Raw genomic sequence first — 23,686 nt, 5'->3', positions numbered from 1 at the left:
CGTAGGTTGAGGAACCTTTTATATACTCTAGGTTCCTGTTGTCTATTATGACCTAAAAAGGTTAGCGAGCCCCCACCAGCCAGTGCCTCCATTCCTCCAGTGCCTCCTTGATTGATAGTAATTCTCAATCCTTATTGACATCTTGTGGTCAGGAATGACATTTTCCACTCATTTCCCCCATTTATTCTGAGGTTATAGGTCAATGTGGTGGCAGGTGAGTGGCCCATTACTTGCTGAAAACTTCCAGACGGTCATGATACTCCTGGGGGATGCTGACAGCCACAACCTTGGGGTAACCATGGACAGTCAACTGTCCTTTTCCTCCCATATTGCTAACGTGGCATGCTCACATCATTTTCAGTTCGTCCTTTGCAAATGATCCAAAATGTAGCTGCACACCAATTCCCTCACACCACCCCACTGCTGCGCTCCTCCACTGGCTTCCGGTAGCTGCATCAGATTCCAAACACTGATGCTTGCCTACAAAGCCAAGAATGGACCAGCACCATAGCCCACTGAAATAGTCCAATCTTGATTGTAATAGGGGAAGTCTCATATGTTATGTACCGATCACCGATGGGCTGATTGTCCATAGCAGTAATTTTTAAGGGGACAGCACATGGTACAATAGGCAATTGAAGCTCCTCCACTAGCTGACATGGATAAGTATGATGGCATGGATAATTGATAAGGTTGACCGTGGATCAGGAATCCAGGTTGAAATAGGTCATATTAGTTGGCATGATGTATCAGTACCGGCAGATGCAGACTGTATGAGCAAGAATGAAGGCTCACCCAGGCACTGTGTGGTGCAGGTTTCTTGGGACAGGGGGAGCAGCAGCATCCTGCCTGGCTGCAGTAGAGGCAGAGCTGCTGGGCCAGGCTGTGCTGCCATCCCACCACTGATACTCGTGTCTTGCCAAGCTTCATGGTTCCTAGTTGACCTGATGTGCTGGCATCAGTTTCCCAGGCAGGGTAAGTATTAAACTGGTGGCGGGGACATTGAGTTTGCAGTAAGTTTTTGTGGTGTAAGGCCGGAGTGATGTACTGGTTCAGGGATTGATTCTCTCCCTTGCAGGCAATCTCAGCCTGTAGTTGTCAGCTCGCGTGTCCTTATTAGCCCTTAGCAGCCCGGGCCTTCGGACTCACGACATTGCGGTGCGCTCTTCCAGGTTCATGACATTGTGGCACTCACTTCCGGGGTGGCGGTAATCGCGGACGGAGCACTTCTGGGTTTACTACCCTTTGTGCGCTCCAGCACTATGTAAACACTCTGACACTCTGTCATGCCTTCCTTGCCAGATGGTCTCTCTTGCTTAACTGTTGAGTCATCCCGCCTTTTTCCCCTGCCGGTCCTTTATTGTTCTTCAGCTGGATTTTGGACTGTTTTTCTCACTCTGTCTTTTTGGATTATGCTATTTGGATTTGTAGCCGTGGACTATTTCCTTTACATGGACCTTTATCTGCTTTTATTTGTTCACCTTTGTTACTTACCCTTGGGAATTGTTACCCTTGACTTTGTATAATGACATTTTGTTGTTTTGTGCTTCACCATTGTCTCTGATTTTGTGCTGGAGATTGTCAGGTGGATGTTATTGTTATTGGCTGCACACATGTCTCTGTTTATCTTTACAATATATTAATGACTCTTTACCTAGCTCCTGTCGCATCTCACACTTGGGTCCTAAATCCGTGAACCTTGACAGTAGTATGGGATTCAGCCCTTCCCTGAAGATGCCCCACAAGGCCACATCATTCCACTCACTCAGTGCTGTTAGCATCCTGAACTTTACTGCATAGTCGGCTGCTGTGTCTGGGCACTGATGTAACTGGAGTAACTGCACAGACACATCGCGTCCTCCCACTGTATACTTAAACACTTCCCAAATGAGTTGACCACCTATGTTCAGTCCAGGGCCCTCCCAGTGAGCAGGGGCATGGTGAAGGTCCATTTGGTGGAATCCTCTTGATAGGCCTCAGGCTGATGTGTGAAAAATATCTTGCATTGGTGAAGAAACCCCTGGCATTGATCTGCTGGCAGATTCAGGTCTACTGGTGGGAAGCCCATGGAGCATCCAGATCATGTGGGCGTGAAAACCGGGCAGTGTTGTGAGTTGCTCCCTGATGTGTGGCAATGATTTGGAGTTGCGATATCTCCACTGGAGCTAAAAAAGGTGAAGTATTCTGTAACAATGAGTCACAGACTGGAGGGATGAGATCCATTAGCAGAGTTTATTGAAACAGAATCAAAAACAAACAATCCAAATTGTGAGGCAGGAGCAGAAACGGTGAACACAGACACATTGTCCAATAATCCAGAACAAGCAATCCACATAGTACAAAAACACAAATCCATAATTGTAAGTTCAAAAGATCAAAAGGTCAAACACACAATGAACAATGACAATAGCAAGGAAACGGCTTGGCATGTTGAAGGAACTAACAATACTTCACACTGTCTAATACCGTGAGCATAGTTTAAATACACTGAAACCAGGAAGTAGCCCATAAGAGAACGGTGTGACCAGAAGTATTCAATATTCTGGGAAGGGCTCCCTCTGGTGGGTTGGAGGGAGAAGTGCAGGTGGAGCTGTTAACCAAGCATAAGCACATGGAAGAATTTACACCTGACATGTTAAATATCATTTCTGTACAGTCTGCTGAACATTACATTTTGTTATAATTTTGTTGTATCTAAGCACTTTGACATGTTTATAATTAAAATGAATTAAATTTGTACAAACAGCTCAAACAAAATGATGTCCATAACTCCTTATGTGAAGGGTGAAACTGAAGCAAAATCTAAGAAAGAAATTCTGAATGTTGAATGTGATCCAATTAGTAAGAATTAACATAAAATATTTATTTGTAAAAGTATTTAATTATGTGCCTGTTAAAGGGTGTGTGTGTGTGTGTCAGGATGCATGTGATCCAGGTGGACTCAGTGCAGCGCTGGATGGAGGATCTGCGTCACATGACTGAGGTGGAGTGTATGTGTGTACTGCAGTCCAAGCCGCTGGGCGTGGATGAGGACTCTGCAGGTGAGCTCATCATCCCTGGGGTGGGTGTGGCCAGCGATCATGTGACACGAGACAACCTGCAGACACTCCTGAAGAGGGCACTGGTTGTCAGCACTGAGCTGGGCAAGATGTTCCAGCGTCTAGAAAAAGGACGATGGCAGCGTGTACATGGAACCGCTGTCAGAGCCAACTGCCATGTCCGCTCGCTGGTGCATGAGTGCAGTGCTCACAGAACCAACAACACACACATGCAGAAGGTCAGGAATCTAGAACATCATCAATAACACACATGCAGAAAATCAGGAATGAGGAAGTGGTACAGTTAGATGTGTGTAAATGTTCTCTGTGCCTTGGTCTTAACTGCAGTATGAAGCCACTCTGCTGGAGAAGTGTATGGAGCTCACTGTCATCACTGAGAGGTGAGGAACAAATGCAACACACACAGAACACGGTGAAAAAATATATACATAATTATTGGTTCTACAGAGAACTGCCAATACCACAGTGTGAGAACAGAGTGTATGCATGTGTTATTTAGGTGTCTCCACACAGATGATGAATATTTCCTCAAGTCCATGAAGGAGGCCATCCATGAGATCCTTACAGATGTCAGTGATTCATTCAGCCAAATGATTGACATGGCCTTAGCCAATGAAATACAAGTAAGTTGTGAAATTGCTGAAACATACTGCTGTTACAGCAGCAGTGAAAAGTATTTGTACCCAGTGCTAATATATGAAGCTTATTGTATCTATTGTCAAAAAGGATAATCCAGGGTAGAGCTGCTTTGAGACAATGTCCACTGTTAAAAGCATTATACAAATGAACTGAAATTGAAATTAAACTGAAATTGAGAAAGATAATCCAACATAAAGGCCAGAGAGCTGATTATGGGAGGAAAGGAAGCTGAGAAAAGAAGAAAAATAAATTAGGACATGGGACAGTATAGTATAGCCAATTCAACAAACTGTAAAGTCCTGAAACCACTGGTGTACTAATAACTTGGACTGCTAGATTAATAATGTTAGGTTTCTAATATTATATTATAATTTCTATTTCTGTATTTATCCATATGTTTGTTATGACATTGTGTGTGTGTGTGTGTTTCCTTTGAGCAGGTCCTGATCAGGCAGGTTGAGGAGTCAGATGATGTGTTCCTCATGGAAAACGCAATCAGTAACCTGCTGTCACTCACTCAGGATGGACCGCAGCTCTGCAGCATCATCGCCAAAGTAAGAAAAAGACACAGAATTCATTCATCAACTTTCTATCCATCTAATTCTCTCAATATATACCTACAGTCAGTGTGTCTGTGTGTGTACAGGAAGGTGCAGTCATTGCTCTGTTGAAGATCTGTAGGCAGGATTGTTTCAGCTCTCTTTACGCTCCTGCACTCAGGACCGTCGCCTCCATCTGCTGCGTGGAGGAGGGAATCAACCAACTGGAGAAAGTACAGCACCACAACAACCCCCCCCCCCACCCATCACACACACACACACACACACACACAAACACACACCTTGCCAACATAAAGTTTCAGGCTGAATAACTCAGAGTGAAAGTGCTGTAAGTCTCAGATTTGGTGGGTTTTTATATTTTTTATATAAATATATATAAAATCTGAGATTTTGCCCACAGGAGGATGTGGCAGCAAGCCTGAAAAGCACACCTGTTGAAAAAGGGAAGCTCATAACAGAGGCTGTGTTACAGATATTACAGAAATTGATTATATATATATATATATATATATATATATATATATATATATATATATATATATATATATATATATAATAATAATAATAATAATAATAAAGCAAATATATATATATATATATATATATATATATATATATATATATATATATATTTCATGTACATTTCCAGATGGTGTTAATTTGCTCCATCATGATTTATACCATGAACATTTAATATTTAATATTTTATTTTTTATTTTTTTATGGGATTTATATATATATATATATATATATATATATATATATATATATATATATATATATATATATATATATATATATATATATATATATATATATTTACTTTATTATTATTATTATTATTTTAAATCTAGAAGAAATAAAATAAAAAAACAAAGAATAGTGCACATGCTTGTATATACATTATAAAAAATATTAATAATGAATATCTGTTAAAACATTTCAGCTGTTAAAACAATTTTTTTTAAATAAAAAAATAATAAAAAGTAATCAAATTAATAAAACAGTACATTTTAATTAGTTCATCATCATCATAATCAGGTATTTATTGCCTTCTCAAAACTAAACGTACTGTGTGTTATTACATTATTAATAAATCACATGCCACTAAGAGAAAATCATACTTCATTATTAAAATCAGTGTGTGTTCAGGTGTAAACTGCTATTAACTTATTAACAGTTGTCAGTGCAGTCTGGGTAATTTTGGATCAGATGGCTGAATCAAGTCTGTAATTTTCGATTATAAAAGTTGTACAACATCGCCCCCATATGGACAAAAGTAAAATCACAGTGAATAAGATGAACTGCAATACAGTCAAAGGAAATAAGAAAGTACACTCCCCTTCAGTTTTATCTATTAGGGCCTAAATAATAATTGTAGCCTCCACACCAAAGTTTATAAACAAACAAATAAAATCAGAAAAAAATAACAAATTACAACATACCCTTGGTGTGTGTGTGTGTGTGTGTGTAGGTGGATGGTGTACTGTGTCTGGCTGATATTCTGACTGATGAAGCTTGTACAGAAGCAGCTCGAGCTGAAGCAGCTGCTGTTGTGGCTCAGATCACGTCTCCTCATCACTCCAACACACACCACCTGTCCAGCTTCATTGAGAGCATGCAGGACATCGTCTCCGCCCTCATCAGTGAGGATGAACAGCCTTATTACATCAAAATTCCTATTACATCGTTCATTATATCATCACTAATATTTTAATGAATTGTATTGTATTTGAAACATTATTATCACGCAAAAAATAAAATGACGGTGACAATGATGTTAAAATGACAATGACAGTGATGACTGTGTGTGTGTGTGTTTGTGTGTATGTGTGTGCAGAGCTTTGTGAGACTGCATCGTGTGGTGAAGTGTTCCTCTTAGCCTCGGCTGCACTGGCGAATATCACTTTCTTTGACAGTTTGGCATGTGAGATCCTGCTGCAGCTGAACGCAGTGCACATCCTCCTCCAGGCCTGCAGAGACCGCCAGCGAGTCGACACACCTTACTCTAAAGACCAGGTCTCTCTCTCTTATCTCAATAACTGTAGTTTTACTGTAGCTGTAGTTTTATTGTACCTGTTGTTTTACTGTAGCTGTAGTTTTACTGTAACTGTAGTTTTATTGTAACTGTAGTTTTATTGTAACTGTAGTTTTATTGTAGTTGTATTTCTATTCTAGCTGTAGTTTTACTGTAGCTGTAGTTTTATTGTAACTGTAGTTTTATTGTAGTTGTATTTCTATTCTAGCTGTAGTTTTACTGTAGCTGTAGTTTTATTGTACCTGTTGTTTTACTGTAGCTGTAGTTTTATTGTACCTGTTGTTTTACTGTAGCTGTAGTTTTATTGTACCTGTTGTTTTACTGTAGCTGTAGTTTTAATGTAGCTGTAGTTTTAATGTTGCTGCAGTTTTACTGTAACTGTAGTTTTATTGTAGTTGTATTTCTATTCTAGCTGTAGTTTTATTGTACCTGTTGTTTTACTGTAGCTGTAGTTTTAATGTAGCTGTAGTTTTACTGTAACTGTAGTTTTATTGTAGTTGTATTTCTATTCTAGCTGTAGTTTTATTGTAACTGTTGCTTTACTGTAGCTGTAGTTTTATTGTGGCTGTAGTTTTACTGTAGCTGTATTTTTACTGTAGTTTTATTGTAGCTGTAGTTTTATGGTAGCTGTAGTTTTATTGAACCATAGTTTTACTGTAGTTTTATTGTAGTTGTAGTTTTACTGTAGCTCTAGTTTTACCGTAGTTGCAATTTATTGAAGTTGTAGTTTTATTTTCGCTGTAGTTTTAATGTGGCTGTAGTTTTACTGTAACTGTAGTTTTACTGTAACTGTAGTTTTACTGTAGCTCTAGTTTTAATGTGGCTGTAGTTTTATTGTAGCTTTAGTTTTACTGTAGCTGTAGTTTTACTGTAGCTGTAGTTTTACTGTAGCTGTAGATTTACTGTAGCTGTAGTTTTATTGTAGCTTTAGTTTTACTGTAGCTGTAGTTATACTGTAGCTGTAGTTTTATTGTAGCTTTAGTTTTACTGTAGCTGTAGTTATACTGTAGCTGTAGATTTACTGTAGCTGTAGTTTTATTGTAGCTGTAGATTTATTATAGCAGTAGTTTTACTGTAGCTGTAGTTTTACTGTAGCTGCAGTTTTATTGTAGCTGTATATTTATTATAGCTGTAGTTTTACTGTAGCTGTAGTTTTACTGTAGCTGCAGTTTTATTGTAGCTTTAGTTTTACTGTAGCTGTAGTTTTACTGTAGCTGCAGTTTTATTGTAGCTGTATATTTATTATAGCTGTAGTTTTACTGTAGCTGTAGTTTTACTGTAGCTGTAGTTTTACTGTAGCTGCAGTTTTATTGTAGCTTTAGTTTTACTGTAGCTGTAGTTATACTGTAGCTGTAGTTTTACTGTAGCTGTAGTTTTACTGTAGCTGCAGTTTTATTGTAGCTGTATATTTATTATAGCTGTAGTTTTACTGTAGCTGTAGTTTTACTGTAGCTGCAGTTTTATTGTAGCTTTAGTTATACTGTAGCTGTAGTTTTACTGTAGCTGTAGTTATACTGTAGCTGTAGTTTTACTGTAGCTGTAGTTTTACTGTAGCTATAATTCAGCATGTTATTGCTTTTTCACTGTGAACTGTGTTTGTTGTTTTGGTCTCCGCAGGTTGTAACAATTCTGGCCAATTTGTCTGTTTTGGAGCAAACAGCATCAGAGGTCTTACAGGAAAACGGTAGGAAAAAATAAAGAAATTCACAGCAAACTAAAATGTAACGTTCTAAATTAAAATCTAAACTTCAGTCTAGATATCTGCTATAATGAACAGTCATTAAACAGTGATGCAGTCCAAAGTGTGTTGGATTGAAATGGAAAAGATTCTTCATGGACTTTTTCATGGTCAAAAATATACAGAGCTGCATTTCTCTAAATACAAATAAATACAGAATGCAAAAAGATATTAAAAACACATTTATCTATTTTGTAAAGTGTGTTCTGTTTATTTATATAGTATGCATAAATAATATACTAATTCCCAAAACCTACATAAAAATATGCTGATGTTTAAATGTGTGTAACCCTGCAGCGGGTCACATGACCTATATGATCCGTACCACATGTTTTGCTCTGTGTATGTGCATGTAATGAATTTGTGTGTGTGTGTGTGTGTGTGTGTACTGAAGGACTGGAGCGTCTGCTTGTGCTGCTAGGAGAGAAACCGTCTTCCTCCAGTCCATCAGAAGGTGCTGCATGTGAGCGCGTGCAGCAGAAAGCTGCAGTAACACTTGCCCGGTTAAGCCGAGATCCCGACGTTGCTCAGGCTGCAATCGAGCTGCAAGGTACTATTATTATTATTTTATAAATTATTTTATAAAATTTATTATTATATTATTAATAAAATAAAATTCAGGACTTTGCGATTTGGGGAATATGTGGGAAATATAAGTTTTTGGGAATACGGGACTGTAGTAAATGTATTTTTTGTTTTTAAAGCTGTGCCACGTCTCATTGAGCTGTGTCGATCTCCAGCTGAGAGGAACAGCAGTGACTCCGTTTTAGTGGCCTGTCTGGTAGGAGGAGTGTGTGTGTGTGTGTGTGTGTGTAACTAATATTAATATACAGCAACCATTTACCTTAAGATAAGCTGCTGGCAATGTTTATCAGTGTGTGTGTGTGTGTGTGTGTGTGTGTCTGTGTGCGTGTGTGTAGGCTGCTCTAAGGCGATTGGCTGCTGGATGTTCTGACAGTATCGACCCAGCGGATCATCAGCAGCTCATTAAGCCGCGACTCGTCGACTCATTCCTGCTCTGTTCCAACATGGAGGAGAGTTTTGTCTGAAGCTGCTTCCCGCTTGCACACACACACACACACACACACAATGCTGAACTAGGTTAAGCTGTTAAGTATTGTTGCAAGTTTTAGCTTAGGGGCTACAGTGCTAATGCTAACTTCACTGTGTTTATTTCTCTGACCAGAAAATTAAATATTATTCAGCTTCGATTTGGAACACCATCTACAGAAAACCTAACAGAACCTAAACCTGACAGACCAACAGTAGAACTAAAATTAAACCTAAACGACACAAACAAGAATCCAAACCAGAACAGAGCTAGAATCAAAAGGAGAAGAATCAGACAGAACAAGAATCAGAATTCGTAATAGAACTAAACTAAAAATAGAAGACCAGGCCAAGAACCCAATACAAGTACTATAAAGGAAACAAGAACTGGGCAAGGTGATTGAGTGAAGCTCTGTGCTAGAAATGTGTTCCTGTGCTAGAACTCCATGTTTTGGTATTAGAAATTTGTGTTAATGAGTGTAAACACCACTAAAGGGATTAGAACCCTGTGTTCCAGCGATAGAACCCAATGTTCCTCTTGCTAGAACCCTGTGTTCCTGAGTGTAATCACCACTAAATGGGAATTACAATCACAGCAGTTCAAGAGCACTGTTGAGTTATAATGAATTATTTAATTAATAAAATACTGCTTTTTTTTATTTTTTAAAGTTTTTACACACAATTTGTAACATTTCTAACATTCATAAATGTTCACAACGTTGACTTAAATTAACTTTAAGGGATTTAAGAGCAATAAAAGTGTTTTGGAGAAATGTGCATGAAATAAAAAAAAACTTTTTTGTCGTATTTTCACAAAATCTTATTTAAAGAAATTGATTCATGCTGCATCGGGTTGAGAATCAGACTGGAGGAGGGGGCGGGGCCAAACACAGGTACGTGAACAGAGGGCGGAGCCGGGACAGGTGATGAGTGAAGACTTGCACCTGTGTGGGATTTTTTGTGTTGGGTTTGTTGCAGTGAGTGGCGGTGAGGGCAAAAAAGGGAGAAACGAGTGTGTGTGTGTGTGTGTTTACTTTTGTTTCTATTTTTAGCTAAAGAAGCCCAGCAGTGTGTGATCATCATGACCACCTCCTTAGGGAGCGAATACAACATAAATATTCTACTATAGATCTGTTCAATAAATTATGGATTAATAATATTTTAATATTTGTATTTTTAGTCAGCACTTTATCCTGTTCAGGCCCGTGGATCTTGTGGACCTGAAGCAGGAATAAACACAGACTAGGATAAAGAGCAGTGCGTCTTTAACACTTAAACTTCTGATTATACAATAATTACATCTTTATTCATAATTATTTTCATCAGGCCTCTCTGATCATTTCTGAGTCCAGAATTTAAGAAAATCATCCTGTCACGTGAGGCGAGTGGAAACACGGAGCGGGTGGAGCAGTCGGACCTTACACAGGCAGGGACGAGAACACTGAAATCACGGAACAGGAAGTGTGAGAGTCAAAGACGTGAGAACAAACTTTAAACGAGTTGGTGCTATGGCGAAACAGGAAACAGGGCTTGGTATCACGAGTTCACGTAGAGACAACACTGATAGTTCACAATGAAGACTTGACACGTGAGGGTTTAAATACATGGACAAACCAAACAGGAAAACAGAACAGGTGAGATGAATTAGTAAGAAGAAAGGGGCGGAGACAAAACATGAATCAGAACAAAGACACAAAACATGAACCGATCGGAACACGAACATTACAACATGCAGCACAAACTCACACACATACACACACACACACACATTCATCTCATACACACACACACACACATTCATCTCATACACACACACACACATTCATCTCATACACACACACACACACTTCATCTCATACACACACACACACACTTCATCTCATACACACACACACACACTTCATCTCATACACACACACACACACACACACACTTCATCTCATACACACACACACACTTCATCTCATACACACACACACACACACACTTCATCTCATACACACACACACACACACTTCATCTCATACACACACACACACACACACTTCATCTCATACACACACACACACACACACTTCATCTCATACACACACACACACACACACACACTTCATCTCATACACACACACACACATTCATCTCATACACACACACACACACACACACACATTCATCTCATACACACACACACATTCATCTCATACACACACATTCATCTCATACACACACACACACACACACACATTCATCTCATACACACACACACACACATTCATCTCATACACACACACACACACATTCATCTCATACACACACACACACACACACACATTCATCTCATACACACACACACACATTCATCTCATACACACACATTCATCTCATACACACACACAAACACACACACACATTCATCTCATACACACACACACATTCATCTCATACACACACACACACACACACACATTCATCTCATACACACACACACACACATTCATCTCATACACACACACACACACACACCCATCTCATACACATACACACACACACACACACACACACATTCATCTCATACACACACACACACACTCATCTCATACACATATACACACACACACACACACATTCATCTCATACACACACACACACACATACACACACACTCACAAACACGCACACACACAAACACACATACACACACAAACACACTCACACACACACTCACACACACACACTCACACATACATACTCACACACACACACACACCTATTTTTCAAGGACCTAAGTGAATTGCATCCAATGAACATTTGAACATTTTAACAGATATTTACTTTTTCCTCCAAACCTATTTCTTAGTGAATAAAAAATCAGTAATGAAGTTAAAACTGAATCATTTTATTTAAATTTGGTGGAATTTATTTTTACTCAGATGAAATGATAATTCACTCATTAAGGAAGTGGCATTCTTAAATACTCCTCCTTCTTCTTAAAGTAGTGGCTGAACCGAGCAGCAGCATATCTGAAACACAAGGACAGGAGGTTCACACACACACACACACACACACACACACACACACTGCACTTATAAATTATAAGTTATAAATTATCTTTGTGTTACTCAGTGAGATGAGAAATTATAGAGAAAGATGTGTTTATGATAAACTGGAGTATAAACTGGAAAATAAACTGGAACATAAACTGGAGTATAAACTGGAACATAAACTGGAGTATAAACTGAAATGTAAACTGGAAAATGAACTTGAGTGTAAACTGGAATATAAACTGGAACATTAACTTGAGTATAAACTGGAACATAAACTGGAGTATAAACTGGAATATAAACTGGAGTATAAACTGGACCATAAACTGGAGTATAAACTGGAATATAAACTGGACTATAAACTGGACTAGAAACTGGACCATAAACTGGAGTATAAACTGGACTATAAACTTGACCATAAACTGGAGTATAAACTGGAGTATAAACTGGAGTATAAACTGGACCATAAACTGGAGTATAAACTGGAGTATAAACTGGACCATAAACTGGAGTATAAACTGGAGTATAAACTGGACCATAAACTGGAGTATAAACTGGAGTATAAACTGGAATATAAACTGGCATATAAACTGGACTATAAACTGGACCATAAACTGGAGTATAAACTGGAATATAAACTGGAGTATAAACTGGACTATAAACTGGACCATAAACTGGAGTATAAACTGAAATGTAAATTGGAACATGAACTTGAGTGTAAACTGGAATATAAACTGGAGTATAAACTGGACCATAAACTGGAGTATAAACTGGAGTATAAACTGGACCATAAACTGGAGTATAAACTGGAATATAAACTGGAGTATAAACTGGAGTATAAACTGGACCGTAAACTGGAGTATAAACTAGAATATAAACTGGAGTATAAACTGGAGTATAAACTGGACCATAAACTGGAGTATAAACTGGAGTATAAACTGGACCATAAACTGGAGTATAAACTAGAATATAAACTGGAGTATAAACTGGACCATAAACTGGAGTATAAACTGGAATATAAACTGGAGTATAAACTGGACTATAAACTGGACCATAAACTGGAGTATAAACTAGAATATAAACTGGAGTATAAACTGGAGTATAAACTGGAGTATAAACTGGACCATAAACTGGAGTATAAACTGGAATATAAACTGGAGTATAAACTGGACCATAAACTGGAGTATAAACTGGAATATAAACTGGAGTATAAACTGGACCATAAACTGGAGTATAAACTGGAATATAAACTGGAGTATAAACTGGACCATAAACTGGAGTATAAACTGGAATATAAACTGGAGTATAAACTGGACCATAAACTGGAGTATAAACTGGAATATAAACTGGAACATGAACTTGAGTGTAAACTGGAGTATAAACTGGAATATAAACTGGAACATGAACTTGAGTGTAAACTGGAGTATAAACTGGACCATAAACTGGAGTATAAACTGGAATATAAACTGAAATACAAACTGGAACATGAACTTGAGTGTAAACTGGAGTATAAACTGGAATATAAACTGGAACATGAACTTGAGTGTAAACTGGAGTATAAACTGGACCATAAACTGGAGTATAAACTGGAATATAAACTGAAATACAAACTGGAACATGAACTTGAGTGTAAACTGGAATATAAACTGGTGTATAAACTGGAATATAAACTGGTGTATAAACTGGAGTATAAACTGAAATACAAACTGGAACATAAACTGGAGTGTAAACTGGACGTCCATTACATGTTATCAACAATTAAACATGACAGAGTCAAAACTCACTTTAAGAAATTAAAGTTGATTTTGGAATATCTGGCCTGTAACAAAGACCACAGACCCCATGACAGGTGAGATGCCTGGACACACACACACACACACACACACACACACACACACACACACAGGAAGAAATAAAAGGATTTTTAACAGCTCACAGGGTTTCCCTGTCTGTCTCACTCTTATTATTATTGTTGTTGTTGTTGTTGTTATTGTTGTCGTGGTTGTTGTTACCCCTCACCAGTGAGAATTTGCAGACTTGGACATACAGAGTGTTCACTTCTCTCTGAGTGATTTGGGAGTCGACTCGGGAGTTGATTCGTACGTTCTGCAGGTAAACTGTTAGCCAGTCGCACTGCAGCTCGCGACTCGGGTAAAGACTATAATCCACATCATTCACACCTAAAAACAATAAAACACATTCATCTGAACTTACAGCCAGAACATTTCACATTTCTGTGTGTGTTTAAAAACCCACCTGCAAACTCGTTAAAGTGGTTTCCGATGTCGTACGCCTGGTAATTAAAGTCAGCGTATTCGTAGTCAATGAATTTAATTACATCTGAAACCAGAAAAACAGAACTCAGTGTTTATAAAGAAATAAAGATGTATTGTAGTACAGGAATGGAGTCTGGTGTTTATAATGATTTATAATCCCATTCTCTGTGTTTATAATGATTTATAATCCCACTCTCTGTTGTTTAGTAATGATTTATAATCCCACTCTCTGCTGTTTACAATGATTGTTAATCCCACTCTCTGTGTTTACAATGATTTATAATCCCACTCTCTGTGTTTATAATGATTTATAATCCCACTCTCTGTGTTTATAATGATTTATCATCCCACTCTCTGGTGTTTACAATGATTGTTAATCCCACTCTCTGTGTTTACAATGATTTATAATCCCACTCTCTGTTGTTTAGTAATGATTTATAATCCCACTCTCTGGTGTTTACAATGATTGTTAATCCCACTCTCTGGTGTTTATAATGATTTATAATCCCACTCTCTATGTTTATAATGATTTATAATCCCACTCTCTCTTGTTTATAATGATTTATAATCCCACTCTCTGTTGTTTATAATGATTTTTAATCCCACTCTCTGTGTTTATATTGATTGTTAATCCCACTCTCTGTGTTTATAATGATTTATAATCCCACTCTCTGGTGTTTATAATGATTTATAATCCCACTCTCTGTGTTTATATTGATTGTTAATCCCACTCTCTGTGTTTATAATGATTGTTAATCCCACTCTCTGTTGTTTATAATGATTTATAATCCCACTCTCTGTGTTTATAATGATTTATAATCCCACTCTCTGTTGTTTATGATGATTTATAATCCCACTCTCTGGTGTTTATAATAATTTATAATCCCACTCTCTGGTGTTTATGATGATTGATAATACCACTCTCTGTTGTTTGTAATGATTTATAATCCCACTCTCTGGTGTCTATAATGATTTATAATCCCACTCTCTGGTGTCTATAATGATTTATAATCCCACTCTCTGGTGTCACTCATATGAGGATGAGGTTCACTTTTCAGTCTGGTTCCTCTCTAAATTTTCTTCCACACTACCATCACCTCTGGGATTAATTTAATTTAAATCATTTTTGTATTTCTGGAAAGCTGCTTGGAGACAATGTGTATTGTGAAAAGGGCTATAAAACAAAATTGAACTTGAAATGGAATTGAATTGGTTCTTAGTGTGCAGTGTGGTTTCTGTTCTAGTCCCCTTTCCATCCTGTCTTCTCACTGGTTTGTTGTCCTATAGTGCTCACATGTTCTGAGTTTATTCCTTGAACAGTTCGCTTGTTAATGTCTGTTGTATCACAGTGTTTTAAGTATCACGTGTTTTTCGAGCTTTAAATCCACAAGTGTTTCTCATTTCCAAGTTTGTTCTGTTTTTTTTTTTAATTTTTATTATGATGCCTGTATTTTGAAGACCACTCATGAAAAAGTCATTTCACCTTCATCTGAGTTGTAGATGATGTTTTTGGTCAGCAGGTCGTTGTGACACAGCACTATTGGAGATTCCACCCTGTTCAAGTGTCGCTTCAGATCCTCCAACTCATTGATTAACACGTCCACGCTGGGAATGTCCAACTGTGAACTGAACATCATCAACATGAGATTCAGGACATCACTGGAGATGTGTAAGTGTGCATTTCACTTAAAGACGACTCTGGAATGCAGTTGATATGACCGGTTTCTCTCTCAAATCTGCAACACTGATCAGTTCAAGTATTCAAGAAGACTTCATGTTATGACTAGAATAAATCTCCTGCTCACACAACTGTACTTTTGTGTATATACTACACAGTTCTAGAAGAGTAATGATTTATAATCCCACTCTCTGTGTTTATAATGATTTATCATCCCACTCTCTGTGTTTATAATGATTGATAATCCCACTCTCTGTGTTTATAATGATTTATAATCCCACACTCTGGTGTTCATAATGATTGATAATCCCACACTCTGGTGTTTATAATGATTTATAATCCCACTCTCTGTGTTCATAATGATTTATAATCCCACTCTCTGTGTTCATAATGATTTATAATCCCACTCTCTGTGTTTATAATGATTTATAATCCCACTCTCTGTGTTCATAATGATTTATAATCCCACTCTCTGTGTTCATAATGATTGATAATCCCACTCTCTGTGTTTATAATGATTTATAATCCCACTCTCTGTGTTTATAATGATTTATAATCCCACTCTCTGTGTTTATAATGATTTATAATCCCACTCTCTGTGTTCATAATGATTTATAATCCCACTCTCTGTGTTTATAATGATTTATAATCCCACTCTCTGGTGTTCATAATGATTTATAATCCCACTCTCTGTGTTTATAATGATTTATAATCCCACTCTCTGTGTTTATAATGATTTATAATCCCACACTCTGGTGTTTATAATGATTGATAATCCCACTCTCTGTGTTCATAATGATTGATAATCCCACCCTCTGGTGTTTATAATGATTTATAATACCACCCTCTGTTGTTTATAATGATTTATAATCCCACTCTCTGTGTTTATAATGATTTATAATCCCACTCTCTGGTGTTTATAATGATTTATAATCCCACTCTCTGTTGTTTATAATGATTTATAATCCCACTCTCTGGTGTTTATAATGATTTATAATCCCACTCTCTGTGTTTATAATGATTTATAATCCCACTCTCTGTTGTTTATAATGATTTATAATCCCACTCTCTGCTGTTTATAATGATTTATAATCCCACTCTCTGTGTTTATAATGATTTATAATCCCACTCTCTGGTGTTTATAATGATTTATAATCCCACTCTCTGGTGTTTATAATGATTTATAATCCCACTCTCTGTGTTTATAATGATTGATAATCCCACTATCTGTGTTCATAATGATTTATAATCCCACTCTCTGTGTTCATAATGATTGATAATCCCACTCTCTGTCTATCCTGAATTCATATATTTCTGTAAAGTTCATTTGTGATGATGTCCATTGTTAAAAGTTCTATACAAATAAAACTAAATTGAATTGATTATACTTGATTATACTTTTATATTATACATTTACATTTATATAAGTGATTTACCCCCCCCAGTGCATCATGGTACATATGCATGCTTAATAAACATAAAACATACCCTGCTTGCTCTCAACTTCTCAAAACGTACCAAGCTAGAGAGCAGCAAACTTACTAATTACAAGTTTATTAGTGTTCATTTGTTTATTAGTGTCTCTCTGTGTCCACAATGTTTCATCTGTGTGTAGATTATTTGCTTTCATACCCTTGCTGTAGCAAATCATCGTCATTTTCACATTTCTGCAATAATTGCAGGTAATTTTCCAACTTTGACCACAACACAGGTTCCACAGATGAGTTGGACTTTGGCTTTATGGAGTGGATTTTCCCCATTTCTACTGCAATCAGTCTGAAACATTAACAACAGATAAACACATGGTTTTTCAACATTTATAAATATGTTGTATTCCGAAGTGAAAAAACAACCAGATACATTTTGAGGGAAAAATTTTAAATAAAAAACTTACAATAACCGAGTTGCATAGGATCACACACGCCTAAACTACTACTCTGTTGAAGCAGCATTTTATATCTTTCAAACTCATTCAGATCTGTAATATTCTGATTAATGAATATAGAATTTTGTTAAAATCTTTTTTGGTTTTATCAGGACTATTGAAACCTAAGAGCTTACAAAGTACGAAAAATAAAAAAGTTAACCACAACCACAACAGCCACAACTATAACAACAACAAACACAACTGCAATAAACACAACTACAACAACCACACCGAACACAACTACAACAATCACAACTACAACAACCACAATAACTACAACAATCACAACTAGAACAACCACAACAATCACAACTACAACAACCACAATAACTACAACAATCACAACTAGAACAACCACAGGTATAACAACCACAGCTGTAACAACCACAACTACATCCACAAATATAACAACCACAACTACAACAATCACAACTACAACAACCACAACTACAACAATCACAACTACAACAACCACAATAACTACAACAATCACAACTAGAACAACCACAGGTATAACAACCACAGCTGTAACAACCACAACTACATCCACAAATATAACTACAACTACACTAATAACCATCACAACCACAACAATAATAACCACAACAGCCACAACAACCCCAACTTCAACTACCACAACTACACCAATAACCCCCACAATGACAACCACGAAAAATACAACTAAAACAATAACAACCACAACTACAACCACTACAACTATACCAATAACAACCACAACTACAACAACCACAACAACAACCACAAACACAACTACAACAACCACAACTACAACAACCACAACAATCACAACTACAACAATAACAACCACAACAATCCCATCCACAACAGCCACAACTTCAACTACTACAACAACTATACCAATAACAACCACAACTATGACCACCACAACTACATTCACCACAAGTACAACAACCACAACTACAACCACAACAGCCACAACTACAACAGCCACAACTATTACAACCACAACTACAACAGCCACAACCACAACTAAAACATCCACAACTACAACAATCACAACTATAACAACCACAGTTACAACAAGCACAACTACAACAACCACTACAGCTATACCAATAACAACCACAACTATAACCACCACACCTACAACCACCACAAATACAACAACCACAAAAATAACAACTATAACAACAACCACAACTACAACAAAAAAACAACCACATGTACAACAATAACAACCACAACTAGATGTAGCTGGGAGGAGGAGGATAGAGAGGTAAGATAAAGTAGGGAAAGGGGGCAATGGTGGCTCAGTGGGTAAGGTTGTTGATTGGAAAGTCGGGGTTCAAGACCCATGAGCAAGGCCCTAAAACCTCTCTGCCCTGACCACAACTGGGACGGGGAGCAGTGTAACATCTGGAGACGTTGCATGATGGGTTCCCTTGGTCTTGTCTGGGTGAGATCCCTAGAAGGTGGTAAGAGCCAGACAGACTGAGTAACCTGAAATGCCCCTTTACAAACTCAGCCAGATGGAGCCAGCCTGTGTCTGAAGACACAGTGAGTTGTGATCAACGCAGGAAAAAGGGTAGAAGCCATTTACCCAAGACAGAACAATACCACAACAACATAACAAGGAAGTGGAAACTCAAGATCCATCCCAAATCACCGAATCTACTCCATTGTGTTTTATGAATTGAATTGTGTTCACACTGAAAAAGAACTTCATGGATCTGAATGATGCACTTTTTAAAAAAATTCAAGATGGCACTCCGATGGACAAGAGACGTAACACATGTCTTGTAATGTAGGCCACATTTTATTGGGATTCATTTTTCAAGTATGTAATAATTAAATTAAATTAAATAATAAACTGTTTTGTGCTAAAGCTAGCAGCATCATGTTACTTGCGTTTGACATCATTTACATCAATAATTAACTGCAAATGTACAGTAACATGAGTTACATCAGAGAAAGATTACCTCTAAAATTCCTTTACTTTGGGTAATCACTTACACACACACACACATACACACACACCTGTAGACAGAAGGCTGTTGGAGCAGAACATCATCCAAAGCAATGCCCTTCAGGAACTCATAGCAGATGCCATTGAGGAAGCTGCAGTACAGTTTTGGGCCACAGCCATGAGAGTGCAACAGCTTCATTGTCTCCATCTCTTTCTTACGGTCAACAAAAAGCTCAGTCATTCGTCCATACACTCGCACCAACACCATGGACGAGTCTGAGCTCACCGAGCAGCCCAGCAGTTTATTAGTGATGCCCTCTGTAAACACCTGTTTACACAAAATCACAGACCATTACACAATATTACACACATCACACACAATCACACACCATTACACAAAATCAAACACCATTACATACCATTACACAATTTACACACCATTATACACAATGCATGGTCGTAGTCTTACATTCATGAAGCAAAGTGAGAAGATCTGTCCCTTTTGGGGGGGGGGGGGGGGGGGGGGGTCAGTGCCAGGCAAAATGACTCTAGGAATCTTGAATCAATCAATAAAACATAAAGGGAAAGAAGACACAAATACAATACAAGTTCTGTGGAATTCGGGAGAAAAAACCCTGGCATTCCACAAGATACCCATCATACCTTTGGGGTACTGGGAGGCAGGGCTCAGAAGTTAGGGGTTGAGCTAGAGGTTGGGAGGATCCTATGGGGCGGGTGGAGCCAGAGGAGCAAGTGGAGAAGCTGATAGAAATGGTGGAGCCATACTTCTTACTTGTTCAGCTAGCTGTCAAGAGTTTTGGTCATGGCGTTTCCTGTTGATTTGCCAGAGCATGTGTACCCAAAACTGTTCAAAGCAGCTGTAATCACCTCAAACTCTGTGGCAGAGAGGTTCACAGCAGTCCTTTTGTCAGACTTGGGGATTGAACACAAGTCCCTGGAGTGGCAGGTCACTGGGCTATAGAATGGGGTCCACTAGGCTGGAGAATGGGGTCAGAAAAGCTCATCTCATAGTTAAATCAAATAAGACAAAAAGGTTTTTATTGTCATTTCGACCAAATACAACAGGTGTAGTAGTGAAATGAAATAATGTTCATCCAGGACCCTGGTGCTACATAAAGACAATAGAAACTGGTACAATCACAGGGTCGGATGCTAAACACATCCCCTGAGTTCTGGGCCAGTACCATTTGAATCAAAGACTAGGGTAGTTGTCCCTCTATTTTAAAACTGGGTGAATCTAGAATTCAGGAGCAACAATGTGGGTTCCAACCTGGATTTAGAACAACAGACCGCATCTTTACTTTTGCACAGCCTTGTGAGGGGCTCTGGGATAATGTGGTCTACATGTGTTTCATAAATTCAAAAGGATCTTTTGTGGGAGGTGCTGCAGGGATTTTCACAGGGAGCTCAGGCTAAGCAGACAACTAATAATTCTGACAGCCATTTAGAATGATAAATAACAGCAAAGACTATACAGTGGTACCTCAGTGTTCGACCTTAGTTCATTCCAAAAGTCTGGTCAAATACCGATTTGGTTGAAACCCGAATTATTTTTCCCCATAGGAAATAATGTAAAACGAATTAATCAATTTCAACTCGATGGTTGATCTCACAGCTTTCCTCTTAGCAACATTGATGCCTGATTTACCCTTTTTTTGGAGACATGGCTACTGAAATTCTACCACAAAAGAGCGTGGGGTTATAACACAAGCACTCACAGATGATGCTTTCAGAAGTGATGACCAGCATCAACTGCTTCATCTCTATTGTCTACGCCAGGGTACACCCCATGGAAAGCGTGTGCGGCATGGGCGTCGCTAGGCCATTTTTAGGGGGGCTTTAGCCCCCCCCAACATTTCTACTCAGCCCCCCTAAAAATTCTGTGATTCTCCATAAACTGTACACAAATTCGTGATCGCCTCAGTCCCATTTAAATTTCATATGAAAATGGGGGCTGACATCGGCTCCTCCCCGTCTTTCAGTGCGCTCTTCAATCCGCAGACATGGCGTTGCAGAGCGAGGATCAGAGGACAAGTGTGTGTGTGTGTGTGTGATCAGGAAGACTCGTATTTGGCTTCTTCAGTACTCAAATGTTATACACATCTGTGCAATACAGTGGAATGCTGCAATAAGTTTACCATCCTACCCTGTTAGTCAAACCTTTATTTTATTTATTTATTTAATTATTTTTTACTATTATACCCTCATTGGGGGCTGAGTCCCCCTTAAATTAAAATCCTAGAATCGCCCCTGGTGTGCGGTCACAATAGTTATTTTCAGGTCGGGTCGAACACAGAAAATTTGTGTCAAAAATACAGTTCACATTAACATTTGTTCGAATTTTGTTTGAAATGTTGAGATTCGTTGCAATCCTGTATGAAACAAGAACCGGCGTTTCTGACGGTCGAGTCGTACACTGAAAATATTTTCGTACACCAAGGTCAAAGTGACTTAAATTGATGAAAATAACAGGGGTGGTCGAGGTACCACTGTGTAGATTTAAACTGTTTACTGATGAATACTAATTTCTTTCTTAACTTTAAAGATATATCAGATATTTTGCTAAGTTTTCTACGTTAATGAGTAGTTTTATTGCATTTTAGGCTCAGAGGTTTTAAATGGTTTGTGTGTGTAAAAACCCATGCAAACTTAAAACGCACATAACATTGTACAAGCTAGAGAAACTGTTAGCGTTACACACAGGTCCTTTTAGAAGATTGTGCTTTTCTCCTGAGCAAAATAAAACATCTGTAGTGTAGCTACTGTGACAGTTTTGAGCTACTCTAGCTAGCTAACTTTAGTAGAATAGGGTACATCACATGCAGGATAAGTTGCAAAGCTTATGCAAGATGAATAATATTGCAAGGTATAAGGTAATTTCTTACATGGTGTAGTCATATTCAGGTCATATTCATTGTGCTAAATTGCTAGCTGACCTTTAGTTGGATATCCTCAGCTCTCCACTGTGGTCTCAGGGTTTTGAGCAGCTCCATGATCCCATCTTGAGGTGAAAGCTCATCCAGACACACATTGAGGTGCAAAAGTTCATCTGTCTGGTCATTTAAGAGAAGATCCATGCCTCCTTCTGATCAGTAAGAGAAAAATGGGAAAGTGTTTTGTCACTGAGATCCTCAGGTGGACTGATCTCCAATCCTCTATACATATAAGAAGCGGTTCAGTCAGACTGGGACAAGGGGTGTTTGTCAAAGTGCAACGTCCGTTTGGGCATCTTGGGACCTGTTTGTATGAGTTATATATTAACTCTGAATTGAGAAAAAAGTAAAACCTCAAAAAACAGCTGCCAGTTATAAATTTACTTTTCGACCTTAACCTAGTTCTGAATTTTTATTATACTTAAATGCCTGCTGAAACCTGATTGGCTGATGACAGCTATAGTTTTTAATCATCAGAAATCCACTTACAGATGTGACTAATTCACAGCATCAGTAGCGAAGATGAAAAGAATCTTTCATTAAACCTCCTGTTTAAAGGAAGTGAAAACAACTTCAGGATTTTGGAGCATTTACATAGATATGTGTCAAATGTGGGCACTAATTTATCACTACTGTGTGATTTACTGCTTCACTTTCAAAAACAGAGGCTGTGTGTAAATTAATACACATACATTAGTAATACATTATTGACCAGTATAACCACACACACACACACACACATTTTCTATACCCACTTTATTCCTAATTAGGGTCACAG

At 38.0% G+C, this 23,686-nt stretch overlaps 2 protein-coding genes across 2 annotated transcripts in view; one reads left to right on the top strand and one right to left on the bottom strand.

Moving 5' to 3' along the window:
• The window catches only part of LOC131357356 (protein inscuteable homolog), a 43,589-nt gene extending 32,407 nt beyond the window's left edge, over positions 1-11,182 (top strand). The window contains exons 3-13 of the mRNA XM_058396288.1: positions 2,920-3,277; positions 3,387-3,439; positions 3,559-3,682; positions 4,139-4,252; positions 4,345-4,470; positions 5,733-5,904; positions 6,099-6,277; positions 7,914-7,980; positions 8,429-8,584; positions 8,739-8,815; positions 8,955-11,182. Of these exons, the coding sequence (XP_058252271.1) occupies positions 2,920-3,277; positions 3,387-3,439; positions 3,559-3,682; positions 4,139-4,252; positions 4,345-4,470; positions 5,733-5,904; positions 6,099-6,277; positions 7,914-7,980; positions 8,429-8,584; positions 8,739-8,815; positions 8,955-9,083 (1,555 nt within the window). The 3' untranslated portion in view covers positions 9,084-11,182. The remainder of the gene's footprint in view (positions 1-2,919; positions 3,278-3,386; positions 3,440-3,558; positions 3,683-4,138; positions 4,253-4,344; positions 4,471-5,732; positions 5,905-6,098; positions 6,278-7,913; positions 7,981-8,428; positions 8,585-8,738; positions 8,816-8,954) is intronic.
• Positions 11,183-11,959: 777 nt separating this feature from the next.
• On the bottom strand, positions 11,960-23,171 carry zgc:113516 (uncharacterized protein LOC541449 homolog). Its single transcript, XM_058396415.1, has 8 exons — positions 22,912-23,171; positions 20,026-20,282; positions 17,712-17,855; positions 15,885-16,027; positions 14,382-14,465; positions 14,145-14,305; positions 13,910-13,983; positions 11,960-12,104 (listed from the first exon to the last, which is right to left on the bottom strand). The coding sequence occupies exons 1-8, from the start codon at positions 23,050-23,052 to the stop codon at positions 12,035-12,037; spliced, it is 1,074 nt and encodes a 357-aa protein (XP_058252398.1). The 5' UTR covers positions 23,053-23,171; the 3' UTR covers positions 11,960-12,034.
• Between the last annotated feature and the right edge of the window lie 515 nt (positions 23,172-23,686).

The sequence above is a fragment of the Hemibagrus wyckioides genome, linkage group LG08, assembly GCF_019097595.1.
Source record: "Hemibagrus wyckioides isolate EC202008001 linkage group LG08, SWU_Hwy_1.0, whole genome shotgun sequence".
NCBI classification, from domain to species: domain Eukaryota; kingdom Metazoa; phylum Chordata; class Actinopteri; order Siluriformes; family Bagridae; genus Hemibagrus; species Hemibagrus wyckioides.
The sequence above is the reverse complement of the archived record's forward strand: the minus strand, read 5'-3'. Positions and strand labels throughout refer to the sequence as shown.

Bases quoted from the DNA above. Each gene is read 5' to 3' on its own strand.
- zgc:113516 (XM_058396415.1), bottom strand. From the start codon at position 23,052: ATGGATCTTCTCTTAAATGACCAGACAGATGAACTTTTGCACCTCAAT. The intron at 17,856-20,025 runs GTGTGTGTGTAT...TTAATGTTTCAG, and splicing joins CAACAGCCTTCTGTCTACAG to ACTGATTGCAGTAGAAATGG. The intron at 14,466-15,884 runs GTGAAATGACTT...TTCTGGTTTCAG, and splicing joins CATCTACAACTCAGATGAAG to ATGTAATTAAATTCATTGAC.